Source organism: Lagopus muta, chromosome 9 (assembly GCF_023343835.1).
Source record: "Lagopus muta isolate bLagMut1 chromosome 9, bLagMut1 primary, whole genome shotgun sequence".
NCBI lineage: Eukaryota > Metazoa > Chordata > Aves > Galliformes > Phasianidae > Lagopus > Lagopus muta.
In genome coordinates, this window is record NC_064441.1 from 4,388,900 (window position 1) to 4,415,188 (window position 26,289).

General features: G+C 47.7%; 1 protein-coding gene across 6 annotated transcripts in view; it reads right to left on the reverse strand.

Annotated features, from left to right (window-relative positions):
* The window catches only part of TNIK (TRAF2 and NCK interacting kinase), a 138,225-nt gene that overhangs the window by 97,748 nt on the left and 14,188 nt on the right, over positions 1 to 26,289 (reverse strand). For all 6 annotated transcript variants that reach the window (XM_048954357.1, XM_048954358.1, XM_048954360.1 and 3 more), the window contains exon 2: positions 16,970 to 17,035. In XM_048954357.1, the coding sequence (XP_048810314.1) occupies positions 16,970 to 17,035 (66 nt within the window). The remainder of the gene's footprint in view (positions 1 to 16,969; positions 17,036 to 26,289) is intronic.

Consider the following 26,289-nt stretch of genomic DNA (forward strand, 5'->3'; position numbering starts at 1 on the left):
GGGAAAGAACAAACAAGGAAAGGGAAAATGCATCCATCATATTCCCAACAACCTCAATCACGCAAGCTAAAAGGGTGAGAATGAAGAACAGTCTGCCCTTTTTGCCCAAGCAGAGGGTTAAAAGACACACTCCTGACTACACGTCTCTATGAATGAAAAACCAGCAGAGTCAATAAAATGTGAAGTGCACCTAATTCATTTTTACTATATGACCTACTTTCAGCAGGTTTTGATTCACATGAGCAGCTAGAGCTTCAAGGTGGTGATTCTGCAAGGTCTGTTCATTAAAGTCATTCTGTTCTTTATGGCTTTCAGCTTCAAGGGATATGAAAACACATTTCTGCTCCAGGCATTCTCCATTGGCACGAATCTCACAGCAACACAGGAAGAAAACAGGTATGAATGCAAAAGCTGCCTCAGTGCTGAAGGAAGGTGGGAATGAAGGAAGTTCACTGTTGTAGGCAATGCAGCTCCCACCATGTTCTAGTGCCTGGCCCATCCCAAGCTCCACAGCAGAGCTGCAGATGGGCATGGATTGCTTACAGGCCCTGAGGAAGTCAAAACAATCTGCTGAAATAGCAGAAATGAGGATAAAGCAGTTCATTTCTGCACTCCTGAGTCCCACGGGGACAGGCAGATAAAGGTGTCATTACCTCCATGTGTGCTGCCCAGCAGCAGGCCCTGCAAAGGGTGCTCTGCATTCCTCACTGACCACAAATGCCTGACCTTGGGCCATGGCACAGGCAGGAAAAGGCATTCAGCTGAAAAAGGGGTGCCTGGAAGACCTCTCATTAAGTGTCCTCATGTCAAGGTCCAACAGTCAGCTGGGTAACAAGCAGCTCACTCCACAGAGACCCCATTAAAAACAAACAAATCAAAGAACAGTGCACATGTCCAGGAGCATGATCACAAGTATATACACATCCCTCGGCAAGCCCCCTTCAAAAAAAAATTATAAATAAACCAAAAATAAAAAGGACAAAATACACACACACATATATATATTTGAAAAAGTTCTTTCTATCAGGAAACCATCATATTGAACATCTGGGATTAGAAGAGTTCTTTTCTTCCTCCAGCAACAAAGCAAAGCATCTTGCAGAAAATATCTTTCTTGTAAAGGGGGGAAAAACAAATTTCCAGGGAAGTTCTAATCATACTGAGCCTGGAGACTGAGGCAGTAATGACAAAAGAGCAGTGATGCTGCAGCACTGTGCACCACAAGAGGAGCAGCCAGTGAGTCACAGTGCTGGGCCAGCACAGCCCTGCTCTCCTGTCTTGCACCCAACAGCCCTGCTGCTGGTTTAAGCCAAAATACTTTCTGCCCAAAGGGATGGAGAGCAAAAGCCAAGGCAGGTGGGGATGCTGCTCCACAGCCACCTGGGCTGCAGTCCCAGGACACCACAAAGCCTTGTTACTTTCCACCCATTTGCTCACAGAATCTCCTTTCAGGGGGCTCACTCGCTCTCTCAGAGCTGCAGTTAATGAAGCAGGATTTTAGCATTTGAGTCAGACACTGACCCAGGCTCTAAAAGCCTCTAATTTTCCATTATCTCCTGGGCAAAGGCAGCCTGATGTCTCAAACCTTGCTGGTGGGTTCCTCTGTGCCATAACCTCTGGCATAGGTTTAAACACTATTTTTCTTGACATTTCATCTTAATTATAATATATATTCTTTTTAATTAAATCAAGCTCACGAAGCAAGCAAGACTGACTGCCCCCACTGTGGATGGAATCTATGGGAAAACACACCGGATGGACGGGAGCACCTGACGGTGTTTTTCTTCAGGTACCACAGTCAGTATTTACAGACAAATGCATGTCCACACTCAGAGTTTACACAGGACCTCACATCTGCAATGCCAACACACCAGAGCACGACGCAGCACGGCCAGCAGTCACACGCAGCTCACCCAGTGCCAGCGCACACAAATACATGGGCTGTGGGACACTACCAGAACCACCTGAGCCCATGTAACCCCTGTCTGCAGCTGCCAGCTCACCCAGCTGTTTTGATCATCTCTTCAAAGGATCCGCTTGGTTCTGTTACATATGATGACAGTGATTATTCTGTTCATAATCATTCTGTTATGAATGGTCTCATTCCCCGGCTGAGCCCTAGCGGAGCATTTTTGAGACACAATATCATTTGTTAGCATTCAGGTAGGCTTCTCCATCCTCTCCTCTGCTGCTGAAGACAGACTGACCTGCAGCATCCAAAACCTTGCAGGGACCACAGCCAGACCTGCTGCTACCCAGTGGGCCTCTCTCCTTTGCAGTGCTCCGGTTTGCACCCACAGAGGTTCCTCAGAGGATGGAGCTTCTGGGAAGCTTGCTTTGCACAGCCAGGGGCAAGGAGAGCAGGCCTGCTCAATATTGAATGCTGAGCTGCAGATGTGCTGCGTCGTCTTCTTTTCAGTAGCTGCTACTACTCGATATTTACCCTGAAGCCAATTTCTCCTTTCCCAAGTATTCAAGGTCAACTGGATCTCAGAAGAGATGAAATGGAGGTGTTGGTTAAGGGATTGTTCATGCCTTTGTTGGGCACACATCTCAGGTAAACGCAGTAATCTGGATCCATTGGCAAATTAGTAGGTGCTTACTTGGGCATACCCTGCAATCCTCACCTCCCTTACTCTATCTGTTAAACACACTGTTTTCTACTTCAGCGGTGCCTCCACTTTCTCCCTGTTTTCCTTTGCAGTACTTGCTGCACTTCCATTTGCTCTGCTAGAATCGGCACTACATCTTGCGGTAGCCCCTAATGGTGGGCATCAATAAAACATGACTGGCCTTCCAGGCCTTTTGTTTTCCAGTCAAACATATATCTGCCTTCTCCTTTTCAGCACCACTCTCCTCTAAGCCCCGGCTCAGCTGGGGGACCTCTCCATTACTGCAGCTCGGCTGACATCATTTAGATGGATGTTGTGGGACCAGTCACCCCAGAGTGCTGCCTTCCTCCTCCATCATTCTGAGGTGCTCATCTATTACAAACGTTTTCCTTCACATCTCAGTAGCTGCTCTAACAAAATATCAACATTCCTATCAAACGTGTTACATTTCTACCCAATTTTAGGTACCTCTGCTTCACACGACTTCATCAGAAGCCTTCATACCCGTTAAGGCCTGAAAGAATGAGTGCCAATGGCCTTTTGTAGGTTAATCCACAAGAGATCAAGAGAGTGCAAGACATTCTGTCTATTCAAATTACTCATTTTACAGTATAATAGTATGAATATTAATATTGTCCATTGAAAAAGTGTGTTAATTAGGATGTTGGCAGTTTTCTGGGCCACTGCCACCCAAAGTAAGCACTTGGGGTACGTGACTATTCAAGCAGAGGTCCCAAATTGCTGTCAGGCTCCTCCAGCCTGCTAATGACAGCAAAGCACGCAATTCCACCATGAGAGCCCGATGGTCAAAACAATTAATGAGGGAACAGCCTACAGAGGGTTAATGTTACTCATTTTCCTCCACCAATTTCAGTTACTCCCCTTCCTAGAAAAACAGTATTTAACCAGACCAAAAATAATTTGCATAGCACACATATGCTAGCAGCTGGGAGGGTTTTAAGCAAACAGAACAAATGCCTCATTAATAAGGAAGCGCCAAGGAATCCAGAAAAAATTTTGCAACAGAACCCTGAAAACCATACTAACTTACTTTTTTGATGCTTGCTTTACATTAAAAATGCTCCTTTGATAGAACTAGTTTGGGCAGATCAGTGGATGGAGGTGGATGTATACCTGGAAAGTCAGTGTGGGCTGTATGTCCTTATGCAGGTAAAGCCTCCACAAGCTCAGGATCAGGCCAGGTACATCAGTACCATGTACATAATCTTTGAATTTAAAATGTAATATTCCTCCTTTCCAGCCTCTGAGTCTATTTTTATCCTATCTTAACTGTAGTCTGCTGAGCTCAAGGTTAATCTTCATTTTCTACTAGCAAAATGAATGGTCAGCTACGTTCCAGGCACCAGTGAGGTCTCCTCCAGCTGCCCAGGTACCTACAGAGCTGACAAACCCAGCGTCAGCATGTGTCTTGCTGCAGAGGAAACACACATGGGCAACCCCAGGACACCACTGGCAGCTGCCCAGAACACCTGAGATTTGCAAACATATTTGTCTTCCACTATAGAACAAACCCTAGACTTCTTGGATGTTTCTGCGAGAAAGATCTGCATTGAATAGTCCAATCTGAATGGCAAACCACAGGTTTTCTTCGGTTGTGGTGATCTCCCTAGGCAGAAGAGAAACACCAGGTCCAAAGGACCTTATGTGCACGTGGGCCTTCCCTGCCCTGCATCAAGGGAGGCATTTTCCTTTGGGATCACTCTAAGCTGGAAACAGGAAGCCAGGTTTCTCACACCTGAAGCCTTTGCCGTGGCAATAAAGGGTCAAGTCCTTCTCTTGGGAGAGACTGCAGCCTAAACGTATTTTCACAAACGCATTCTCAGCACGGTGCGATTGACAACACATCCAGTATCTCCCTCTTCGTAATATTCAGAAATGCTATTTCTGGCTCATACTCAAGAGCCAAGAGATCCAGTTTCTCACGCAAACTCGCTGCAGGACCTCCAGCAAAGCCTTCTGCTCCATCACTGCAGCAGATATTTGCAAACATCTACCGAGAAGTGAGGTCTTCATTTTCAGAAGCTCCCAGCACCCTGACCTGCAGAGCATGCCAGCCAACGAAGGGGCCTGGCAGCACTGCTGAAGGTCAGGTCCCTTTTCTGCCTCCACTTAAACGGGAGCATCTAAAATTAGAGCAGACTTTATGAGTGTGGATGACCAAGGCCTCTGGTCTTTGGATTCCTGGCCTGTGTTATCAAGCAGCAGAAGACAGTGTGCATGTACAGATGAATGGGGTAGAGAGAGAGGTTCAAAACCAGACAATTTAGAGTTGTTCAAAATCTGTAGTTGGAAGCAACTACAGAAACCTCTAATAATTCCCCAGGTCACCGAGCACTTTGCTGCTTAAATTTCTTCCTTGCAAGAGATATCATCTGTCACCTACCAAAAGCTAATCCTCTTTCTTCTGACTTTGCCTCTATCTTCTTTTTCCCCCTCTCTATATGAGCACAAGCACCTTTAATCTTAATTTCAAATGTACTTTCCGTGATGTTGCAGATGTGTTATCTGCAGCTGACAATATTCACCAGGTATTTCTCCGTAAAGGACACTGCTTGACCTTGTAACAGCTTCCATGCCTCTAGTTCTAGACACTGAGCATTTCTATTTGAATGGATCACAAGTCATCACTCTTCTGTATCCATTATTAGTAGAGAGCCGGCTACCCAGCGAGCTGCTGCTCTGGGTTTTTTTCCTCCAAATGCAGCATTTCTTCTCAGGCAGAGACGTATTACAGCAATTCAGACACTGACAACTGTGTAAATCACACCCAGGCAGAAGTTATTGATGACCTCATTCCAGTGAAGTATGATATGATCAGACTGCCCCACGGTATTCTGATCATCTGAGAACCCTCAAAGTCGCAAGCTCCATTTTGCTTGGGAATCTAACAAAGGGCATCATCTGTGACAAAAGGCACTGAGAGCCCTTCTCTTAAATTACCTCATTTCACACCAGCGGTAACAAATACTTGTTTTTCTTTATTAATACACTCTCCCTGCCTATAACTGCTTTCATTTTTCTAATTTTGAATGCAAATGCTTTCAAGTTATTGATCCCTTTGGTTAGAAATCTTTTCTTCTGCTTCTACTGGTTCTTGTACACAGCCTAATTTCAGTATGAGCAGTGCATCCAACATAACTGCCCTCCTGGCAGACCCGTCTCCTGGGAGCTGATGTGATTAATATCTCCTGTGCAACACAAATCACATTCTTCAGACCCAGCTTCTCCACACTGCACCACCATTCCCTAAATTGGTACTCTCACATCTTTTATTAAACGATATAATTAGCTTATTTCTTCTCAAGTGCCTTCTGAAATAGGCTGTGAATGGTCACCAATAGGAAAACAAAAACCAGCACTTGAAGTGTGGAGGCACTCAGAGACAACAAATTTCCTTGGCTACGCCAAATTTCAGCGATAGGCAGATGCAAAACCAACAACAAAAAAAGAAACCAACAGGAAAAACTGACGTTAGCCCCTTTAGGCTGCAATTCAGGTGCACAGGGCATGCTAACCTGGCAAACAAGCGAGTAGGGTATAGTCTCCAGCAAAGCACTGTGCAAACAACTCACAAAAACCAAAGCAGCCAAAGACAACCTGCCTGATGAGAAACACATCACTTGAGAGAAAGCCTCTCCCCAGGCCCCCAGTGCATTCCTGCGAGCAAAAATCTGTAATCTAAAACTCCCATGCCCTGCACAATCTGGCATGCAAGCGTAACGGCGTGCATGGAAATCCATTTAACAGCCAAGGAGATGCATGGCAGCCAGCGTGAAGGAACAACAGGCCCTAGCAGTGCTGGCTTCGCAAGGACAGACAAGACCTTGGATCCAAACACAGCTGCTGGTTAACACTGAGGATGAGGTTGCTGCTGCAACATCACCAAGGCCACCTCCATCCCACTACAGCCTGGCAGAGCAGCTCATCGTGCCTGAAGAGCTTCTGAGCACATCCAAGTGCCACAGCTTCTCTATCCCAACAGATGCTGCTCTTTGTCCATTAAAACAGCCGCTGTTCTCAGATGACTTTTGAGGGATGTGCTCACTGGGTGGCTGCTGCAGGACTTCAAGTAACCGTGCAACTGGTAGGGCTGGATGAGGCACCTCCACACCATGAGCCACAACTTTGGTTTTCTTCATTCTAATGCAGTTCTGTGACTACAGTAAGAACGCTTTCTTAAAAGCCCAGAACTGCAATGCTGTGTTCCATTTCAGATGCTTGCTCTTCTAACGTAAGATTTCAATTTTCTTTTGCAAACTACCCCTTGAGTTAGCCTTATCAGCATTCAGATGCACAATTCATCTGGAACAGGCTATTCACAGAAATTCTGCTGAACTGGCTATCTTTCTACTAGTTATGTACAGAAGAAAGGCTTTGGCCTCAATCCTGGATCTGCTGCATTAAAGTGCAGAAGAGAAGATCCCCAAAGCCCAGCAACATGAAGGCACTTCCACGCAGCACCAGCAGCACTGTCTGCTTTGGCTGAATCAACTACTGCTCTAATGAAGGGAGACTAACAGCAAGTCCAGCTGCATGTGCAATTTGTATTAAACACAAATTGCTGTCTCCATGCAAATTTCTTCTTCCATATAACAAAGATATATTTCCAGCCTTTCATGTTGTCCGTAACAGCTTCAAACTACAGAGGTTTTTAACTACCAGGCTGCAAGGAAGGAGGTCAGCCAGAGACTTCGGAATGCTCAAGTTAGGTACTTAATGAGGCATCATACTCCCAACTAATGGTTTTGCTCAGGGACAAATTGCAACACCAAGGAAAGTATTATCATAAAGACTTATCAGCTGCGAGATCTGACATCTTTTCAAACCGGGATGCAAAGCACCAAAAAAGCATAAACGAGGGATTAAGTGCCTGCCAGACCATGTCTCACTCCTGCCAACACAGTGCTAAGCCCACAGGCCCTGGCAGGACAGGTGATGGTGTCTCCCCAGCACGTCCCCTGCACTCTCTGTCACCACAGGTCACTCTGCACCACATCCCCTTGAGGATCCCTGAAGACACCCTTGATTGCTTGCCCGGTTGGAGGAACCACTCTGGAGCTCACACTCCACTGCACCACGGTTGTTTCAAGGAAAACACAATGCTAACCTGTAAGAAAAGAATCACACCTTTCAGCTAATAAGGAAGCACCCACAAGTTTTTCATTGCTGTTGTTTTCTTTTAATGTAGCAGTTTCACAGCACAAAGCCTGCTCTGATTTGATCTAGATGCTATGCAGACAAACATAAATTATGTTTCCTCACATTGACCCTGTTAATAACTATTTCTCAAGGGAACAGAAGAACTGTAACAAGCTAACACTATTTGTTTTTATTTGGAATTCAATAGCTAGACTTATTTAAAAAAAAATCCCGATCCTGCACAAAAACATCCACTGAAATGTGATGGCAAAGGAGTGGTGTGTGGCACTGCCCGCTCCCTGCAGTGGGGGCAAAGCATCACCTCCATTGTGCTGCACTAACAGGGCTGGTCCAGATAAGGCACCCATGGAGAGCCAACAAAGGCAGCACAGCTTCCAGATGGGGGCTGTGGGCACTCTGAAAAATTAGCTATGGCAATCCAAAATCCAATTTTTATCCTTTATGCAGCCCTCCCCCCTCCGCAGTTCCCGTTTCCGAACATACTGTGCTGGATTAGCTCCCTGCCCTCTCTGCCCCCGCACACAGAGGTCACTTCAAGTAACGCTTGCTCTCAGATTCAGTCTTAAAGTGGATTAAAAAAATAATCTGCAGAAGGCTATTCATGTTGCAAACTGGCCTGCACAGTTTGCAACTGCTCAATGGAACAGCAGGGGCTGCTGCAGAGGATGAAGAAGGGAACACGGGGCTCCACCACCCCACTGGGGTGCTCAGCATCACACCCACCCTGGCTGCGTCAGAGAGGCTCTGCCAGGGCAGGGAAGGCTGGACAACTTCTCTCAGGCCCTGCATCAGCACAGGCAGTTCCACCTGCCAAGGAAAGGCCTGAGGTTTATTGCAGGATGAGAAGCACTGCGGAGGCTGAGCTGGAGCCAATGCTGCTCAACCATGAAATCTCCCAACCACATAACTGATGTGAACCCAGCAATCCAGGAGGCTCCTACAGCCCCTCCTTCCAAACACCACACACAAGTGGAAATCCACACTAAGAGAATGCTCACCAGGTCTAACTCAGCACCTCAATACGTCATCCTGCTGCAGACTTGTGGTCATGGCTGACTCTACTGGATGCATCTCACACTTCACATTCCTTCCGCTCAGAAAACTAAAGATATGCAGAGGAAAAAAATGTACCCGACACTCATTCCTAAGAGCAAAGTCATTCCAGTACAGTGAGACAGTGGGAGGTCTGTATTCTGTACATAAAAAGAAGGAACATCTTGCAATCCCATCCTTTCTAGACCAAACCTTTGCCCAAACCTAGCTCTTGGCTGTGTTGTGTGATGCTGCCTGAATCAGCAGAGAGAAGGAAAATGACCTAAACAATGAAAACAGATAGCACCAAGCTGCCATTCTTACGTGAGGGGTGAGGAAAGAAGGGAAAAAAAAGCAGTAACACAGCATTTGGGAGAAGGCTTTGTTTGCTTGGACCTTTCCATCTTTAAGTAATCAGCGTAAAGGGCTTCCCAGGTAAAGCGAAGAACAGGCTGGGGATGTTGAGAAGCGGTGAAGGAGAAGATGCTGAGCTCCAGCTGGATGCCCTTTGGCATCACTTTCCTTCAGGCCCTCAGAGTCAGCTGCAAGACAGGCTGCATCAAAATTTGAAAAGATGCAAAAAATGACAGGCGAGAAACATCTCTAGAGATAAGCAGTCCAACCATGAACGCCTCAAACATGCAGCATGAGCCAATGCTCAGATTCTGCACCCCACGTGCTCTAAGCTTTCCAAAATGTCTTCTGCTGCCCTTTCAGCTGCATGTGGCAGCTCCAGAGCTGGGAGCAACACATCACCTCCCGGCACCAACACCAACCTGATATTCATTAAATATTACAAACAAGTCAACAACAGCATGCACCAGCCTCTGAATGCAGCAAGACCCTCCCCATTCACCTACCTATAGGGCATTAGATCAGCTTATTCTAAACAGGACATTCTTCAGCAATGCACCCGAGCCTTGCAACAAACAAACCTCACCCACTGGCTACGGCTGTGCTGTTACAACGTCCTGCATTATGGTGATCAGAGCATCAAAAGCTGCAGGGCAGGAAGCCATCCCTCCTGAACAGGAGGGCAATGCATGCCCACAAGCGTGAGAAGCCACCTGTTTTCTGCTTCTGGGAGGCCCCACCTGCACCAAACAGATCATACATCCACCAGCAGTGCTCCACCATCAGGTACCCTATGGATCACTGGTCAGCAATAATGCCCTAATAACTGGGCTGCTCCACAGAAGACCCAGGTGTGAGCTCTTAGACCAGCAGTTCTTGAGGGACAGAAGGTGGTACTAGAAATGGGTTGTCTGGGAGCTTTGCAGAGTGGTGCCTGCATCCTTTAACCCCAACAGGGCAAGCAGACAGCTCTCCATCCTGCTGCACCCACCCAAACCACCAAGCACTGCCATACCGACCACCACATCCCTGCCCTCTGCAGCACGCTGTTGGCTTTGTTCAGCATTTCCAAAGGCAGCTGTCTTCCCCCTGTGCCACTGCAGATATTTTGTCTTGCAAGACTGCGCAGTGTTTGCAGAAGCAGAGCACGCAGCAATGCAAGGAGCGTGCCCAGGCGTCCCTGCAGAGACAGGGGGCAGCTCCAGCCCCCAGCTGCCCTTCCCACTGCAGGCTGCAGAGGGGGCGAGGGAATCAAGATTAAAAGGGAGATGAGAAATTAATTCAGGAACATTTTTAATCACCTTTTGTAATCCGTGCTCCGTAGGGCTGAAATGTAAAAAGCACCTTTCCCTTGCATTATTCAGCAGGCAGAGAAGTGAGTGTGACATATTGGCACGTAGGTGTGTGTGGGCTGGCTTCTTGGGGGGAGGGCGGGCTGAGGGTGCTCTGTGTGTTCAGAGAACCAAGCAGCACACCGTGTACCAGTTGCTCTGGTAACAAAGCTCTTTTTTTTTTTTTTTTTAATTTTTTTTTTTACATGAAACATCATTTTCCAGTTCAGACTTCCTCGCGAACCCAACACAACAAGTCCACATTTCAGAGACGCACAAACACACGCCGCATTTGAGTCAGCAAGGGAAAGATGTTCTCCTCTAGAGATAAGCTAACATCACAAGGAATCTGATAAGCGGAGGTCGCCAGCTCTCCCTCTGATAGAGCCAGTGTGCACTGTGGTGCAGCAGCACGCCGGCCCAGCCCTGCCATGCCCCACTGAGAAGCGATACAAACGTACAGAACAAGCCTGCAAACCAGCAGCCCCGCCAGCAGCACAAACCTGCTGGGTGCAGCTCCGTGCGATGCAGGGGGCCGGCCTGGCAGAAGCAATGGCTCAGTGCGTAATGCTGGCCTGCTGATACGGAAGGATTATAAAGCAGCTTGTAAGTCTCATAAATCCACTCACATTCACACAGCCCTCGAGCGACCTTGAGGACCCAGGGGTACCTCGTGGGGCAGCATCCCTCACACCAACCCCACCTTGCATTTGTATTATCAAGAACGCAGGGGAGGGAGCCAAGCAGAGGGCCGCAGCATGCAGCATCCATCAGACCGTGCCGTAGATACATGCGTACATCCATGAGGTTACACCTGCAGCCTGCTGTGCCATGCAGCAAATGTGACCTCCGAAGAAGAAATTGGAAACTGAAAGTGACCCACAGCCATGGATATGGCACTAGAAGAACATACCTGGCTCGAGGAACACTCAGTCCATTGTATAAACCAGCAAGAAGGAAGGAGAAGTGAAATGCTTAAGATGCCCCTCCAAATGCAAAGGCTGGTCAGAGATGGTGACAGGCACTGAGATGGGTCGGGGCAGCAGCAGCACACAGGCCCTGCAGGCAGCAGGGCTTCTAGCAAGGCACAGCAGTCAGCCTCCAGCTACAATGGCTGTGTGTACACAGCTAAGATTAATTCTTTACAGCAACAATCTGCGGGAAATAATAATTTCATGCAGCATGGTAACTTCTTCCACTGGGCTAAAAGCAACAGTGATTAATTATCAAACTATTGACCATCAGTCTTTCAGAAAGAGAGACAATAAAACAACCAATTATTAAAAACAATTAATGTCATTCTCGACTCAAGCTAATTATTTGAACTGCTAATAATGACCTGGGAACCTGCAGAGTCTCTGTTCCCACCAGGGCTGAGCCAGACCATGGGCAGGCTGAACACGGCACAAGCCTGCGCAGGAGTTATTCTCTCACACCTCCCACTGAAAATAAACATAAAACAAAGAAAGAAATATTTCCCTATCTTTAGCATACTTCCCACTACCTATCCAGCAGCAGGACACAGGCCAAGGTGCTGGCTGCTAAGGAAGCAGGTGAACAGCACCAGGGATGGCAGGACTGCATTATCCAGGTTCATTCTGCACCTACAGACTCAGGGATGCCATCACCAGGAGGCAGCCACAGGTGGCTGCTGGAATTTCAGATTCTTCATTTGCTTTCTCATTCCCACACCCCTCAACATCTTCACCTCCTGGGGGTTTGCCTCCAGGTGAACTGGTACTGGCTTCAGACAGACCTGAGCTGGGTAACAAACACAAAGCCCCAACAGAAGACTTTGGGATACATTTCACAGAACCATAGAATGGCTTGGGTTGCTAGGGACCCCAAAGACTATCTAAATTCCAAACCCCCTGCCAGAGGCAGGGCTGCCAACCCCTACATTTCCTCATCATTTTTCCCCATATGCCGTACCCCAGACGTACAGAACACAGCACAGTGGAGAGCAATTGGAAAAACAGTGTCATTCTCTTCACCTGGTGGCTGGTGACACCCCAACACCACTCCCATGACAGCAGAGGAACACGCTCAGGGACCAGCAGCACACACGTCCCATGTGCTTATGTTAACATAAGCAGAACATAGTGCAGAATGATCCTGTGTAACGGCGGAGTGATTATGTGGCATTTACCAGCTAATTAAACAATCAATAGTTACTGTGTGGCTATGGGGTCGGCCCAGAGCACTGAATCCTGCACTTTGTAAGATTAAGCTTTGCTAACGCTGTAAATGAGAGCAGAATCTCAAAGCCAGCAGCACTGCTGAGCGTGGTCCTGCTGGGGTGGGGAAGCAGCACGCAAGCATATAATCTTGGCATCATTTATCTCCCTGCTCAACGCTGGGAAACTATGTGAGATGAGAATGTTGATGGTTACCACCTGACCTACTTTCCAATTTCTTTTAGTACTGAGAAGACTTGCATCAGTCAAGTGATCGCAGAATCACAGCATAATAGAATCATGTGAGTTGCAAGGGACCTTCAAAGGCTACAGGGTCCAACCGCTCTGCACCAAACAGGGATATCACAGCTCCATCAGGATCTCAGAGCCCTGTCCAGCCTGACCTTGAACATCCTCTGGGATGGGGCATCCACCACCTCTCTGTGCAACCTGTGCCACTGCTTCACCACCCGTTATGTTGTGCACGGGTTTGCTCCCAGCCTCCCACAGCCACCAAAACAAGTGCCTAACACCATGGGGAGACAGCTTCATTAGTAACGTGCACAACAAGTGCTATTTTCCCCTGGTTTTGAGCAACCTGGATGGTGCTTCTGAGTAACCTGGTTTTGTTTTCATGCTCAGTGGGGCTAGCAGCTGCAGCCCTGACAATGTGTTTTACCCAAGCAATCTAAGTATGCACTGTGTTTAAAGACTTTTTGTTTGCTATCTAACGCAAACTGGAGATAGATGGTAATAATACTCTGCAATACAATAAGCCTTCTCTAATAATACTCTAAAGCCTTATCAAAACTTTCAGCAACTTCTGTGTCTACCATTTTGCTTCCAGTCATCATCTACGTGCTAAAAAACAGCGAGGCAATGGCTTCATCCCCTATATCCAACGTGCACTGTTCCCATTAGCCATATCTCTAAACATTAACAAAAAAAACCCAGCACAAAAATCCCATAATGCAACCATGCCTTACACTGGAGCTCTCAGCCTTGTAACAAATACAGCTCACAGTCTGGGCCATTAGATGCAGGGTTACTAGGAAATAAAGCAGTGCTTCCAGTTCAATCAAGGGCAGAACCCAGCACCATCTCTCCATACAACAAAAATGAAACTACTCACAAGGGAGTGTCAAGCAGCCAGCAAAGAAAGCTTTCTCTCTCTTCCCTCGCAGTCCTGAGCAAAGAACAGCTTGCTCAAAAATCCAAAATCCTGCTTGGCTACCTAATAGCCCCGTAATGTAATGACCGCCTCATGCTCCAGCCTGAGGGCCCTGCAGCCTCTCCCATGCATCAAACATTGGGGACTCCAAACAGCTTTACTAGCATCGACCTCTAAGCTGCCCACAGGATGTGACAGTTGGAAGTCATCCATCAGCAGGCACCATACGGAATTACCATCCCGGATATTCTAGAGGCAACGTCTCAAATTAATTAATAGTCTGAGAGATTAGTAGCCTGGTGCACTGTGCCTGCCTCACGTGATCCAAGGGAAAAAAGATGCTTCAGCTTGACACTGTAAGGGGCCTACAGCAAACCACAACTTGTGAAACACTCGTGGCTCTGAAGTCTCTCCCGTGGCATTCCTGGGCCAGGCTGCTGCTATGAGAAGTACCCTGCTATGGCTTTCCTCACCTCCCTCAGAAATCATGGCCACCCTGCACAGAAGGAGCAGCGAGGGCTGGTGGAGCAGAGGAAGGAAACAAAGCAAACCAAAACGCAGTTCTTCAGAGCAGCCTCTTGTGCTGCTGCTCCCCAGCTGTTCTTGCTGCTCTCCTAAGAGTCATTCCTCAGGACCCATGCTATCACTCTGCCATCACAAGGCTATAACCACACATTTTATCAATGCAAATAGGAGGATTCCATGCCATGCTGCCCAGAGCTGGGCTCTGGCTCCCGGGCAGGCAGGCTGGCTGAGGACACCTCCACCACAAGCACAATCCTGCAAGGTGCTCTCGCTGCCTGGAGCCAACACCTTGCTGCTGTCCCCAAGGCAGAGCTGCTTTCCTCACAGCAGAGCGAGCATTGCAGTGAGCTGCTTTTTCCACATCTGTAACGTGACCAGAGGCAAACATACATCTACAGAGAGGTGGGAAAACCCCAGATCTGACTGAGAAGGGTTTAAAACAGCTGTGAAACAATCGTCCAGTTACAGCACCTGGTTACAGCAGATACAACTCCCAGGTAAGTGTGACCTCAGAAGTGGTTTGGTATTTTTTTGTTGGTTTTTTTGTTTTGTTTTGTTTTTTTCACAAGGGAGCCAGAAGGTCTAAGCGTCTCGAAAGCTGTTCCATTTGTTTTGCTTTAAGAGATAAATACAGCGGTGGTATCTGGAGGAAAAGAATCGCAGAGATCTCATTTCTGTACTAGGTTTTAGGGTGGGACACCATAAACAGTTATGTGTGCTTTATATCAAAGTCTCCTTTTGTTTATAAAGTGGATATTACTCCAAGACTTCAATTTCAGAGAACTCTGAGCTCAGCCTTAGCCTGAATTCATACCTCAATACTTACTAACTGGGTTTGGACGCAGCTTTCCCCCTCCCCATCACCATCCTGTCTGGCACCACCAGTGAGTGGATCACGCCGAGCACAATCTGACTGTTCCAGCTAGTTAAAGACAGTAGGAGGAAGGATTTGCCTCATATAGAGGGGAAAAAAAGAAACACCAAAGCGTTCAGAATATATTCCCTCCCCAAGTGCTACAGCTGAATGCTTCTGCACGGTTCTTCCCCCACTTTCAGATCTCACATAGGCACACTGGAAAAAGTCAAACACTGCAACAGGAAGCACGCACAGCGGAGCTGTGCAAAGAGCAGAGCATCAGATAGTTTATTTCCCTTTTCAGCTTTCCACAAAAACACGACGCTTTCAAAAGGCCGTTAAAGGTGCATAGTTTCCACTGATTGTTAGAAATATGCACAAGTTAAAATTAGGTCACCCTCTACCATTATTTGAGCGGCTGAAAAGAAAAACAGCTCTGAGACCAACTCCTGCAGTGAGAACAATGGGAACACAGACACCATCGTCCTCCCAGAGAAAAACAACAGCAGCACAACGCCGAGGGGAAGGCTCCTGGAATGTAACCTTGATAAGAAGGGGTTTGGAGGAAAGTTCTGTTTGCTTTGGTTTTAAACTTATTCCAGTTTGAAAAATTCACCCGTTTGCAACTCCAGAAGTTTCAGTTCATCCTCGGTTCACTTCAATTCTTCTATTGTGGAATTGACGGAATTAGCCTACGGCGGTGGGAGGATGGGGAAACCAGGATTCAGAACAAATATCTCCTGACAGGTAGCTTTCCAAGCACCCTTCTTCTCTTCATTAGGGTCAGCTCACTGTCTTTCACTGCTCGACAGGCAAGTGCTTTCACACTGACCCAGTGAGAGTACTTGAATGTACTCATTTCTATTGTCAAAAGGGAACATGGGCTCTCTGTGTGAACACACACGCACATACACACAGATCAATGCCCACATTACAGAAACCTTTGGAGAATGGAGCCCATGGAGTTACTGTCTGCCAGCAGACCCAAAACACTTGGCAAAATCCACCATGCAAAAGTGACATGAAACTTCCTTACGCCATACGTTAAGAGTAGGTAAGCCCAGACTTAAAAATAATTCAACCCTTCCCAATCTCATATACATCATCCACAATAGAATACCATCAAGATGACAAATTCTGGAAATCCTTCAAGCTGGGAGGTGCTGGGGCAGGTAAGGTACTTCAGAAAAAGATGGACTCTCCAAAACATTTGTAAAGAAGCTCATGCATGTGTTCATAATTCTGTTCTCCTTTACGCTCCCCTTTGGAGCACTGTTTACTGACATTTGCAGAGGTTCTAAAGCAAGCCTTCTGAGCAGCAGGTTTGCAGCAACTCACCTGAGTGCTAGCCCCGTGATAAAGGCAGGGCAGCAGGCTGCAGCAGGCCCTTTGGCAGGCTCCTGTGGCCATAATACAGCTCTTCAGAAGAGACCCAGATTTATCTATTATACCACAGACTCTTCATTCCCTCCTCATCACATAATCAATTGGGGAGAGAGGGAAGGAAAAAAAAAGAAAAAGCAATTCTTTTTTTTTCCTAGCAGCAGTTTCAGAGCTAACAGGAGCTCCATGAGATGCACGGTACTTGAGCACACAACCAAAAAGCCAAAGTCCAGCAGGGGTTCTAGATAGGCCTGAATGTGGTGGAACCTCACCAGCCTGATGCACTGAGATGCTCCATGTTCAACACACGGCCAAGTAGCCCGCTTCAGACATCAGTGTAGCCTTACCTTATACACCTGCCCATACGTGCCATTGCCAACAAGCTCCACCAACTCGAAGATTCCTGCAGGATCCTAGGAGAGAAGAAAGAAGGAACGTTTAATAAGCCATACTTTGATTTGTTCAAAAGTAAGCATTCTACAAAAAGATCAACATTTTTCTGACAAATGTTTCGAGTGGTTTAAGGTTTTCCGACAGCACAGGGATTAGCAGCACTGCAGCAACATTGAGCAGGGTGTTGTTAATCCACCCCGTGCAGCCGAGCCATCCCTGCACCAAGCTGTGTTTGAGGAGGAAGGAAAATGAGGGCTGGGGTTGGCCATGGGAACATTGGTAGATGACCAGCTCTTCCAGCAGGAGGACGACCAGCCCTCCTGGAAGACAGCAAAGCGAAGCCCTCCATCACAACACCAGATCATGGAAATAGAGATTTCACTCGCCACAAAGCCTGGATCAACTCCGAATGACTTAGGGCTCCAGAAGTCCAACACTGGGTCTTAGCGAGTAGCTGACAAGCAAGGTTCAACACGTAATAACAGCACCAGTAAATGAATCCACCTTTCCCCCAGCTGCACAGTTTCAGGAACACCACCCCATGCTTTTGCACACCTCTTCCCATATGCCCAACTCCCCAGACTGCAGGACTGAACACTCATAGCTCCTGAGCACAGCCTGGGCAAACGGCGCAGTATGGGGAAAACCCAACAAAAGTGGTCCAGCTGGAGCCCAAAAGTGCTATCCACCACCTGGAGCTGACCGAGTGCAGTTCTCCCCAAAAACAGATGGGAAAGGGAAGCAATAGTGCACCAAGTTTTAACAAAATGGGTGAGAAAGGAGGCGGGAGGGGAAATGACAGCAGCTGCTGTTTATTTTTTGAGTTTCTTTCCTTAGGGTTATTCTCTGCAGTGCTGAAACAACTCTGAAAGAGGCTTTTCAAGTGTTACAAGTATATCTATTTTTGAATATTCACTAGGAGATTAAGAGAGAAGAAAGCTGTGCCTAGGGCAGATCATTGGGAGACTTGGAGAAGCACATCCAGGGAAGCAGCTGGCCAGTTCTGATAAAGAGACCCATTTTCCATGTTATGTTTTCCGACCTCTTTCCACAGCTCCCCAAACCCACAAGTACCCCTATCTGTGGGTCAGCCACACATGGATGCCAGCCATGGGGCAGCCCCAGGTCCATCTGTGCCCGCTCACCGTGCGGCTGCAGACCCCAGGAGCCAGGTGAAGGCACACACATCGTGGCCATCCTCCCACCTCGCTAATTCCTTGTGTTTTTCAGGGGCATTGCCAAGGTAACGAGCAGCATTTCTGCTGCAGGGAGCGGCAGAATTTCAGCACAGCCCTAGCAACACGTAGGGAACGCAGAGGAGAGCGTGCTTGCTCCTCCCAGCAATGCAGTCCCTCCTTCATGTGGCTTTTTCCCATGCAATGGGCTCTCGAAGGGATAGCTCTGCTCCAAACAGTGCCCAGCAGCAGCGTGTTGCTAAGAGCCTTCCAAGAATACACACTGCAGAGGATGGGGCAGGGAGAAATCCTTCTTTCCACTGAACAGGAGATGAGCTTTGCATCTCAATGGCTGCTGGGCACTGTCCTTGGGACCTGGGGACCCAATCACTCCTGAAGAGCCCCAGCTGATGAGTGCAGAGGGAGGAAAACAGGACAGCATGCTGAATGGGGGCTTTTAGCTTAGCAAGGGAAAGAAACAGAGCACAGAGCCCTGGCTGGGGACCAATCCAGGCCAGGCAGGAGTAATCCCAGACCAAATATAGCCCGTGCTGCAGATACCACGCTGGTGCTGGCAGCAGCCCCAGGCTCCATGCTCCTACCCTCCAAGGGGCTGCAGGACCACCCCTGCACGCTGCCACGAGCCTGTTTCCATGGCTTCACACAGACTCTTGCTTTTTTGCTGTTGTTGTTTAAACTGAACATAAAACAAATAAAAAGGAAAAACATACAATTGATTTGTCTGTTTAGAGAAACTGGAAGAGGTCATGCTTTTGAAAACCAGGGAAAAGAACCAGCATTTAAGATACACCCAGGGATAATTTTCAGCTTTACATGAGCATCATGCAGAAAACCGTCTGCATTATCGAAGCACCACCAGGCTCTGCTGCGAGACACACAGCAGCAGACAGGTCCTCCTTCCCCCTCCTTGGCTCCATAACAAAGGATCAGAGCAGAGAGGCAGGGGCAAAACCAGCACTGGATAGGGCTGTGCTTTGAGCACTGCACAGCACAGGTGCTCTGCACACAGAACACTCATTCAAAGCGCTGCAAATGGAAACTGCCTGGCATTGTGCTGGTAAAGCTGCACATCCTGGCCAGAGGCGAGCTCAGTTCTCAGGCTCTCTGCAAGGTAACTGAGGGCCCAGCCCAATGCCTCAGCTGCAATAGGAAAGGAAACAGGCACACAGCAGCACTCGTGGTATAGGCTGCACAGAGCTCTGGGCAGGGCAGGCTGACACCCAAACTCTCCCGTGTCACATCTGGCTCCGCTTCTGCAGCTGCATCAGGACAGGATGAAGTGTTCCAGAGGGGAATTCTCCTGAGCTAACTCCCATAAAAGTAGGTGATATCAAGATCTATGTGGCAGAACGGAGTGAGACACAAAGCAAGGCAAGAGCACGTTCATCTGCAGTAACAGCATGGAAAACTGTTCACTGTATTTCAATAAACTGTGTATTTAAAACTGTTGCATTGCCAGAAAAGGGACTTCTGCACAGAGATGATAAAGCAGAACGCATCCAAACTCCAGCACCAGCACGCACATCCTTTTTGAAGCACTTATCAGCTGAAGCAAGCAGCAGCTGGGCTCACAGCAGGAGCGCTCGCCTCGTTAAAATGGCTCCGCTCAGCGCAGCACAGACCTGCAGGACTGCATGAAGCAGCTCGGCTCTGCCTACACCTTCACGTCCCAACGAGCCCCGTATGCAAAGGAGCCAAACACTTTGCACGAGGAGGCAGCTAAGGACTGCAGGGCTCACCTGGAGATTAGCGAGTTAGCAGATCGACCGTGATCTGTTCCTAAATACTGCCGGGTGGATGCCCACAAACATGAGAGGAAGGATGGAAGCATTTCTGTGCAGGTTGTATCCCCAGCTTGCCCCTTCTCCTTGTGGGAGCCTCACTTTTCTCCCCTCCAGCACACACTGAAGGTATTTAACAGAAAGGGTTATATGAGGAAACAGTGCAGAGATGCTGGGGGATGGGGGGAATTGAGGGACATGCCAATTAAACTTCTATTGCCGTGAAGGCACAGGAAGGAAAATGAGAGATCAGAGCCTCTGTAATCATTGTGCACTTATTCTCCCAATTCTGAACAGCTAATGACAACTTCCAGCCAAAAATCACGGAGATAACCAGTCATTAAACAAATGTTATAACCCTAGAGAAACAAAACGCTCAGTGCAATGGAAAGCAGCACAGCGTTACGGGTCAGTGCGTGACGAGCATCCCCAGGCACCGGGAGCTGCAGCAGCTCTGTGGCACTAGGAGAGGTTTTTCATCTCCACTACAAATAAAGCCCGTGCAACTGACATTCCCAAACAGCACGACGCTCCGAGCCTCTGCCTTACAGCTCCCTAATAAAACACCCTCAGCAGGAGATGCTATTAAACTGATCAGGCACATTCAGGAGCCAAAGATGGGTTTATAAAGCAGCTTGCTTGCTGCCCCTCAAGACCGGGGGAGCTCCTTCTGTGAGCAGGTGTCTGTGCTCAGACAAGTTCCACTGTCACAAGGAGGCATTTCAGCCCTGGGAAGCACCAATACAGCCGCCTGGCGAATATCACTGCTTCTGACCCCACCGGGCTCCAACCAGGAGAGGAAGCTTGTTAATTTACAGTATGAAAAAACACTTTCACAGGAACGCATGAGAGCCAGAAAAGCCCTTCAGCAATGCAATTTGATACGTGAAATTGTCATATGGGTAATGCATTTCTGAGTATGCAAAAACATCTCTATGAGTAACGAGGACAAGAAACAAAGGAACAAGTTTTCACCCCCCATGCTAAATACCTGCCCAGATTTCATTTCCCAAGGCCAAACGTCCCGGCTGGGCCACGCTCTGGGAAGCCACACTTAAGGCAGCCAAGTCATCAAAGGCCATACGCATCTGCCAAGCGTTAAGACCTGAGAAATCTCAAGCTCTAAAAAGTCGGCTGCTGTTCCCTCTGAAAACACATTAACTCACTCATTTTACCGTACTTTTTATGTTGGCTTCTACAGCAGGAATTGAAGCACTCGTATGATTTGACAGAACAAGGTCCCGCTCCCCCTAGGGAAGCTACCCCAAATGGCACGCAGTTTAGAGGAAAATTGAGAGCTTTGAAGAGTACTTGAAGACACAGTTGCTTTTTAATCATAAACCAGTTGTCTCCATCTCCAAGGCTCTTCTCGTTAACAACCCTGTGAGTAATACAAAGATGGACTGCACGAGCCAGGGGAGGATTGCTAATATAGCTGCAGACAACAGCAAGCAAAGCAGGACGGCAAAGGCCAAGCCAACAAAATATTGATCAAGCTATAGAAAAAAAGGTTGGGGACATTACCGTTCTGAGCTTTGAGCACTTCCCATTGCACAGACATACCTTTAAGGCTGCACAACAGTAAAAGCAGTGCAAAAAAACCTCAACAGGCTGCACAGGTATTTCTGAGCTGTTTTCCTTTGGTTATAACCCAAGTATTTGTATTTAAGCAGAGCCATGCTGGATACTAGGTGTTATTCAGTCCTCTCAGACTGCTTAGTCTCACGTCTTCTCCTAGCTTTGGTACTTTTCCCCTCCTTCGCCCACCCATCCAGAGCCTCACAAAACAAGCTATCATCAATGCCATCTACCACTGCACCGCCTGCCTACTCAAGCAATACAAGCTGCTCTGCTTGGAAGAGAAATAAGGAGCTTACTGAGGGTTTTGTTTTCATTCTGAAGAAGTAGTTTGTCCTCCCTCACCCCCAAACACCCAGCTCCACATCTTAAATGAAGATGTTAGTCAAGAAACAACATTCCTATAGAGCATAAGAAAAACTGTTGTCAAGGCTAAGCTATCAACAGGAGACAGATTTCTCCACTTGACAGCTGAGAGAAGCCTATTAACAAATTTATTTGAACCGTTCTTCTTCAGCATCTCCCAGGGAGCCCTTCCTCCAGCCCTTGCTGAGAGTCACTTCAGGCCTTTACCCATTTAAATCCCCCCCCCAGCTCCCCCAGGCCTCCCCCATTCCTTTCCCCAGCTTCTTGCTTAGCACCAGCCACTACCTGTGCACTTCCTCCCCTTCCAAATCGTTAAGACTGGCCAATAGCTGGCAAAAGTGGAATCAAATAAGAACTAATGACCACACTGGGCTTTTCAATCAGTAAAGCTGGGTCACTCCAACTGCTACCTGTTCAACTGAAGATGTAAGTGTGAATTTGTAGCTACAGGCCACAAGCATAACCAACAACCCCACTGAAGGAAGGACAGCAAAATACACGCGCATAACCCTCCTTTCAGTCCCACTGGGCCAAACCACTGAAGCTGCAATATATTGATCTATGCCACATTTCCTGCTTACAGACTAGCATCTGCCCACACAAAAGTCAGAGTTCTTCTGACTGAGGTTCTCCTTCCTATTACGTCAAAAGGAAAAGCAGCTAGTCTGTACAACTTCTATAAATACAAAACACAGGGATGCTTAAGTCAATAAGTTGTTCTTTATTGTCTTAATAAGGAACATACAAGCCTAGAAAGACACACATACCAAATCAAGAGAATGTTTTTGCACCACTTCAGCTAATGATCCTGCTGACATACATAAAAGCTAACCCTTCTCCTGGAGAGCACACTGGAGAACCCTGGTATAAGAAAAAACATCCACAAGATGCACATGTACAGAACCCAGAACAAGGAGGATCCAAGCCTCTTCACCTCCTCAAGAGCCTGAGCCACACATCAGTACCAACAAAGTACCTCCATCCAGTCCTCATGCACCTTAAGCAAGAGTCAACAGGTTCTGACTTGAAGCACCACCTAACTTCCTCAAGTCTTACTATGGCAAGAAGCTGCTGACTGAGATATTCAGTAACCCCTGAGGCGAGGAATTTCTGCTTACTCCTCATTCAAAAGGCTGGCTTCCCCAAATTTAAGATGAAATCGTATATTGTATAAGTCATACAGGACATCCCAGAGATCCCCAGAAAGGCCTCCACAATCACTTGCAGCCACGATAAACACTCATTCCATTTCACAGAAGACTGTTCACCAAGGAGAGCTGGTAGTCAATCAGTGCAGAAGGACCAGCAAAAGCAGCAGTGCTGAATGAGCCCCACATCAGATGAATACAGCCCCAGCACAGCCAGCCACTTCAATGCACATCTAATTCAAGCACACAACCTCAACAGGACAATATATAAAAGGCTTGGTTAAGCTCAGCGTCTAAAAAAGCTACAGAGCCAATTATAAATCATATCTATAGTCCCCAGAAGATCTAAGTCACTACTAGTATTGTGCCACTCTTCTCAGGACGCGAGACATCAATTAGAGCACAGCAGCTGGACACTCTCCACACTGGAAGTCACTCATCTGCCATTGCAGACCAATAAGATAGCATTCCTGAATGTTTAGATCTTGTCTCTCTGAGAAATAAAGTCTCTCCTCTGCCAGCAAATGTTTGCATCAAGCTGATATTGCTACCTACTAGTTAATGCAGTCAAAGGTTTATGAGTTCTCAGAGGAGCTGGTTTAATTACTTACCCAAGCAGCTGCTTCAGGAACTACAGCCTCTTCACACACCACTCCTGGAGGCATGCTCTGAAAGCAAGGTCACTGCCAAGCTCAGCACCAAAAGCAGAGAGCCCTCTCCAACATGCAGGCAAAAAACTCAGCATCCCACACTGCAGGTCCCAGGCCCATGGATGTCTGTAGGGGTGACAGCTCACTGCCAGTTGCACCTTTCCAAGATGGACACTACAGCCTCTTCAGCCTTCAGTGGAGGCTGCCAAGCTCAGGTGTTTGATTGCCTTCACCAAGGAAGGCAGCCTTGCTCCTTCCTCACAGCCAGATTGACGGCCAGAAAAACACCAAAGGGTAGAAGAACACTTTGCTTCCGAACAGGCATTTAGAAGCAAGGCAAAAAAAACTCTTAACACCTTTTGGAGGTACTGGGAGCATAAACTAAACATTAGACTTGAGAGAGACATGAGTGGACAACTCATCCTCCATGTGCTGCAACCACAGGTGGAACACCACCTGTTCACCACCCCCCAAGGACTCCCCAAAATGAAGGCCACAGTCCTTTTAATATTTTGTCGAAAATAAGGCAGAGTCCCTGCATACATGTCTGGAAAACATCACCTCATTGCTGCTTTTGGACAAGGCTGGCACACCAGCCCACTTTTCACCCATCACCTGGTGATGGAGATAGCTGCTGTTGTAGCACTTTTCCAAGGCTTTGCTCCCAGCCGTTACTTCACATCAGTTCCTTATGTTTGGCTCTGCGAGGGCTGGTGAGCTGGGGGGGGGGAAAATCAGGTAACCCTCCAGCAGCAATAGCTCCAAAAAAGGATAATGCAGGGAGCAAACCACATCAAATCAGTCAGCATTACACCAGTTGCAGTATTCTGCAAGATGCAGCCAACAGACTGTAAAAAGCACAACTATACCCAAGCAGCTCCCCAAAATCTGCATTGTGAACACATCCTCCATACAACTGTCCTGGCAAAACAAAGTTGCAAAAAATATATATATCTATATAATTGAAGTGTATGTTAATTTCTGTATCTCGTATCAGGAAACATCTTTCTCATCCAAGAGCAAACAAGGTATGGGGAAGGGGGAGGGAAGACTTCGCACCCTTCTCTACATTTCACAGGCTGCCTTGAGGAAAGCCAGACACCAGGAGCCAGAAGGTTGGATGCTGACAGTCCTTCACTCACACTGGGGGAAGCGAATGGTCCTCCAGCAGAAAAATCAACACCCTGCCAGTTGCATGCCAGAAGAACTGCTCTAGGTCAGAGACAATCCACACTTGCTGAAATGATCTGTAATAATTTTTTGCCAGGCCATAAAGTACACCCCATAGCAAAACTTCTGTATGTCTTGCTTCTTGGTGGCTTGCATTGTAAAACACTCTGGTAAATTTAGGGAGCTGCTCTTCAGTTTCCATGTCCCAGCTGAGGGCAGGGATTATGTTGCTTAGTTTGCGTGATGCGTACCACAGTGGTGCTTCACACCAAGGCAAAACAGAGGGACCTTTCTCATGCATTCGAGGAAGTGGTTCTGGTTTTGCTCTGCAAGTCACCATGACGCTCTGTGCATCCAACCTCCTGCTTCACGGGATCCATTCAGCTCCCATCGAATTACAGCCCCGTGACACCTCCCTGCCTTCAGAGCTCTCTGCTTGCTCTGTTCCCTGCAGCAAGACACAACATTATCTGTCCTCAGCTGGCAACACGCTCTTTGCTAGGACTCCAGCCTTATCAGTTCGTACAAGCAGACTGGCACCATCAGCACAACTCACACAGCAGCAAAGCAAGCCCTGCAAGACCACAGGTGGCAGCCTGCTGAAGACCCGCACGTGGTAGGAAAACAGAGCAGGGAGGTGCATAGCGGTTGGGCTCCCAACAGCACAATATCAGCCAGCAGCAGCCAAGCCCTCCTGCAGGCACTGTGCGCCCAGCCTGCAGCTCCCAGCCCGCAGCTCCACAACGGGGGAACTCCACAGCCCCAAGAAGGATTTGGCCCATACACAGATATGAGTCACGCGGTGCAGGGATGGGAACCATTTGTAACTGCTGCTAAATTAATTGCCATTGTTGTTATTTGATTTGCTAAAACCTCCAGGGCTGGATTTTATTTTAGAAAAATACGAACACATCAGATTAATCAACTTAAAATAAATCAGTTTGATTTATTTATTTCTGCTATATCTACTCCTCTTTACGCTTGGCAAGTGGCTGCATTCTTTCCATCCTGTGAAAGAAGAAGAATGGGTGTTTTGGTTCATCATCGTTTTAAAGGAACCTCTGTAAAGCTCAGCGAGCACAGAGCACAGCACAGGTACGCTGCGGAGGAGGACAAGTGCAGGGCTGGGGCTGCTCCCATTTGCTGCAGGCACCGGCCCTGTCCCCAGGTGCTCAGGAGAGCAGTGCAGAGATGGGCTGGATCTCCTCTGGCCAGCTTTCACCATCCCTGGCTCCTCCACAAGCAGCCAGCATCCTTCCCTCTCTGACTCCCTGCCCTCAGCTGCAGCAATGCAGCAATGCCTCAGCCAGCGCGCTCCAAAGAAAAGCTCTCCCATATATTATCCTGAAGAAAATTAATCTTGTGTTCCACAGAATACTAAGCGG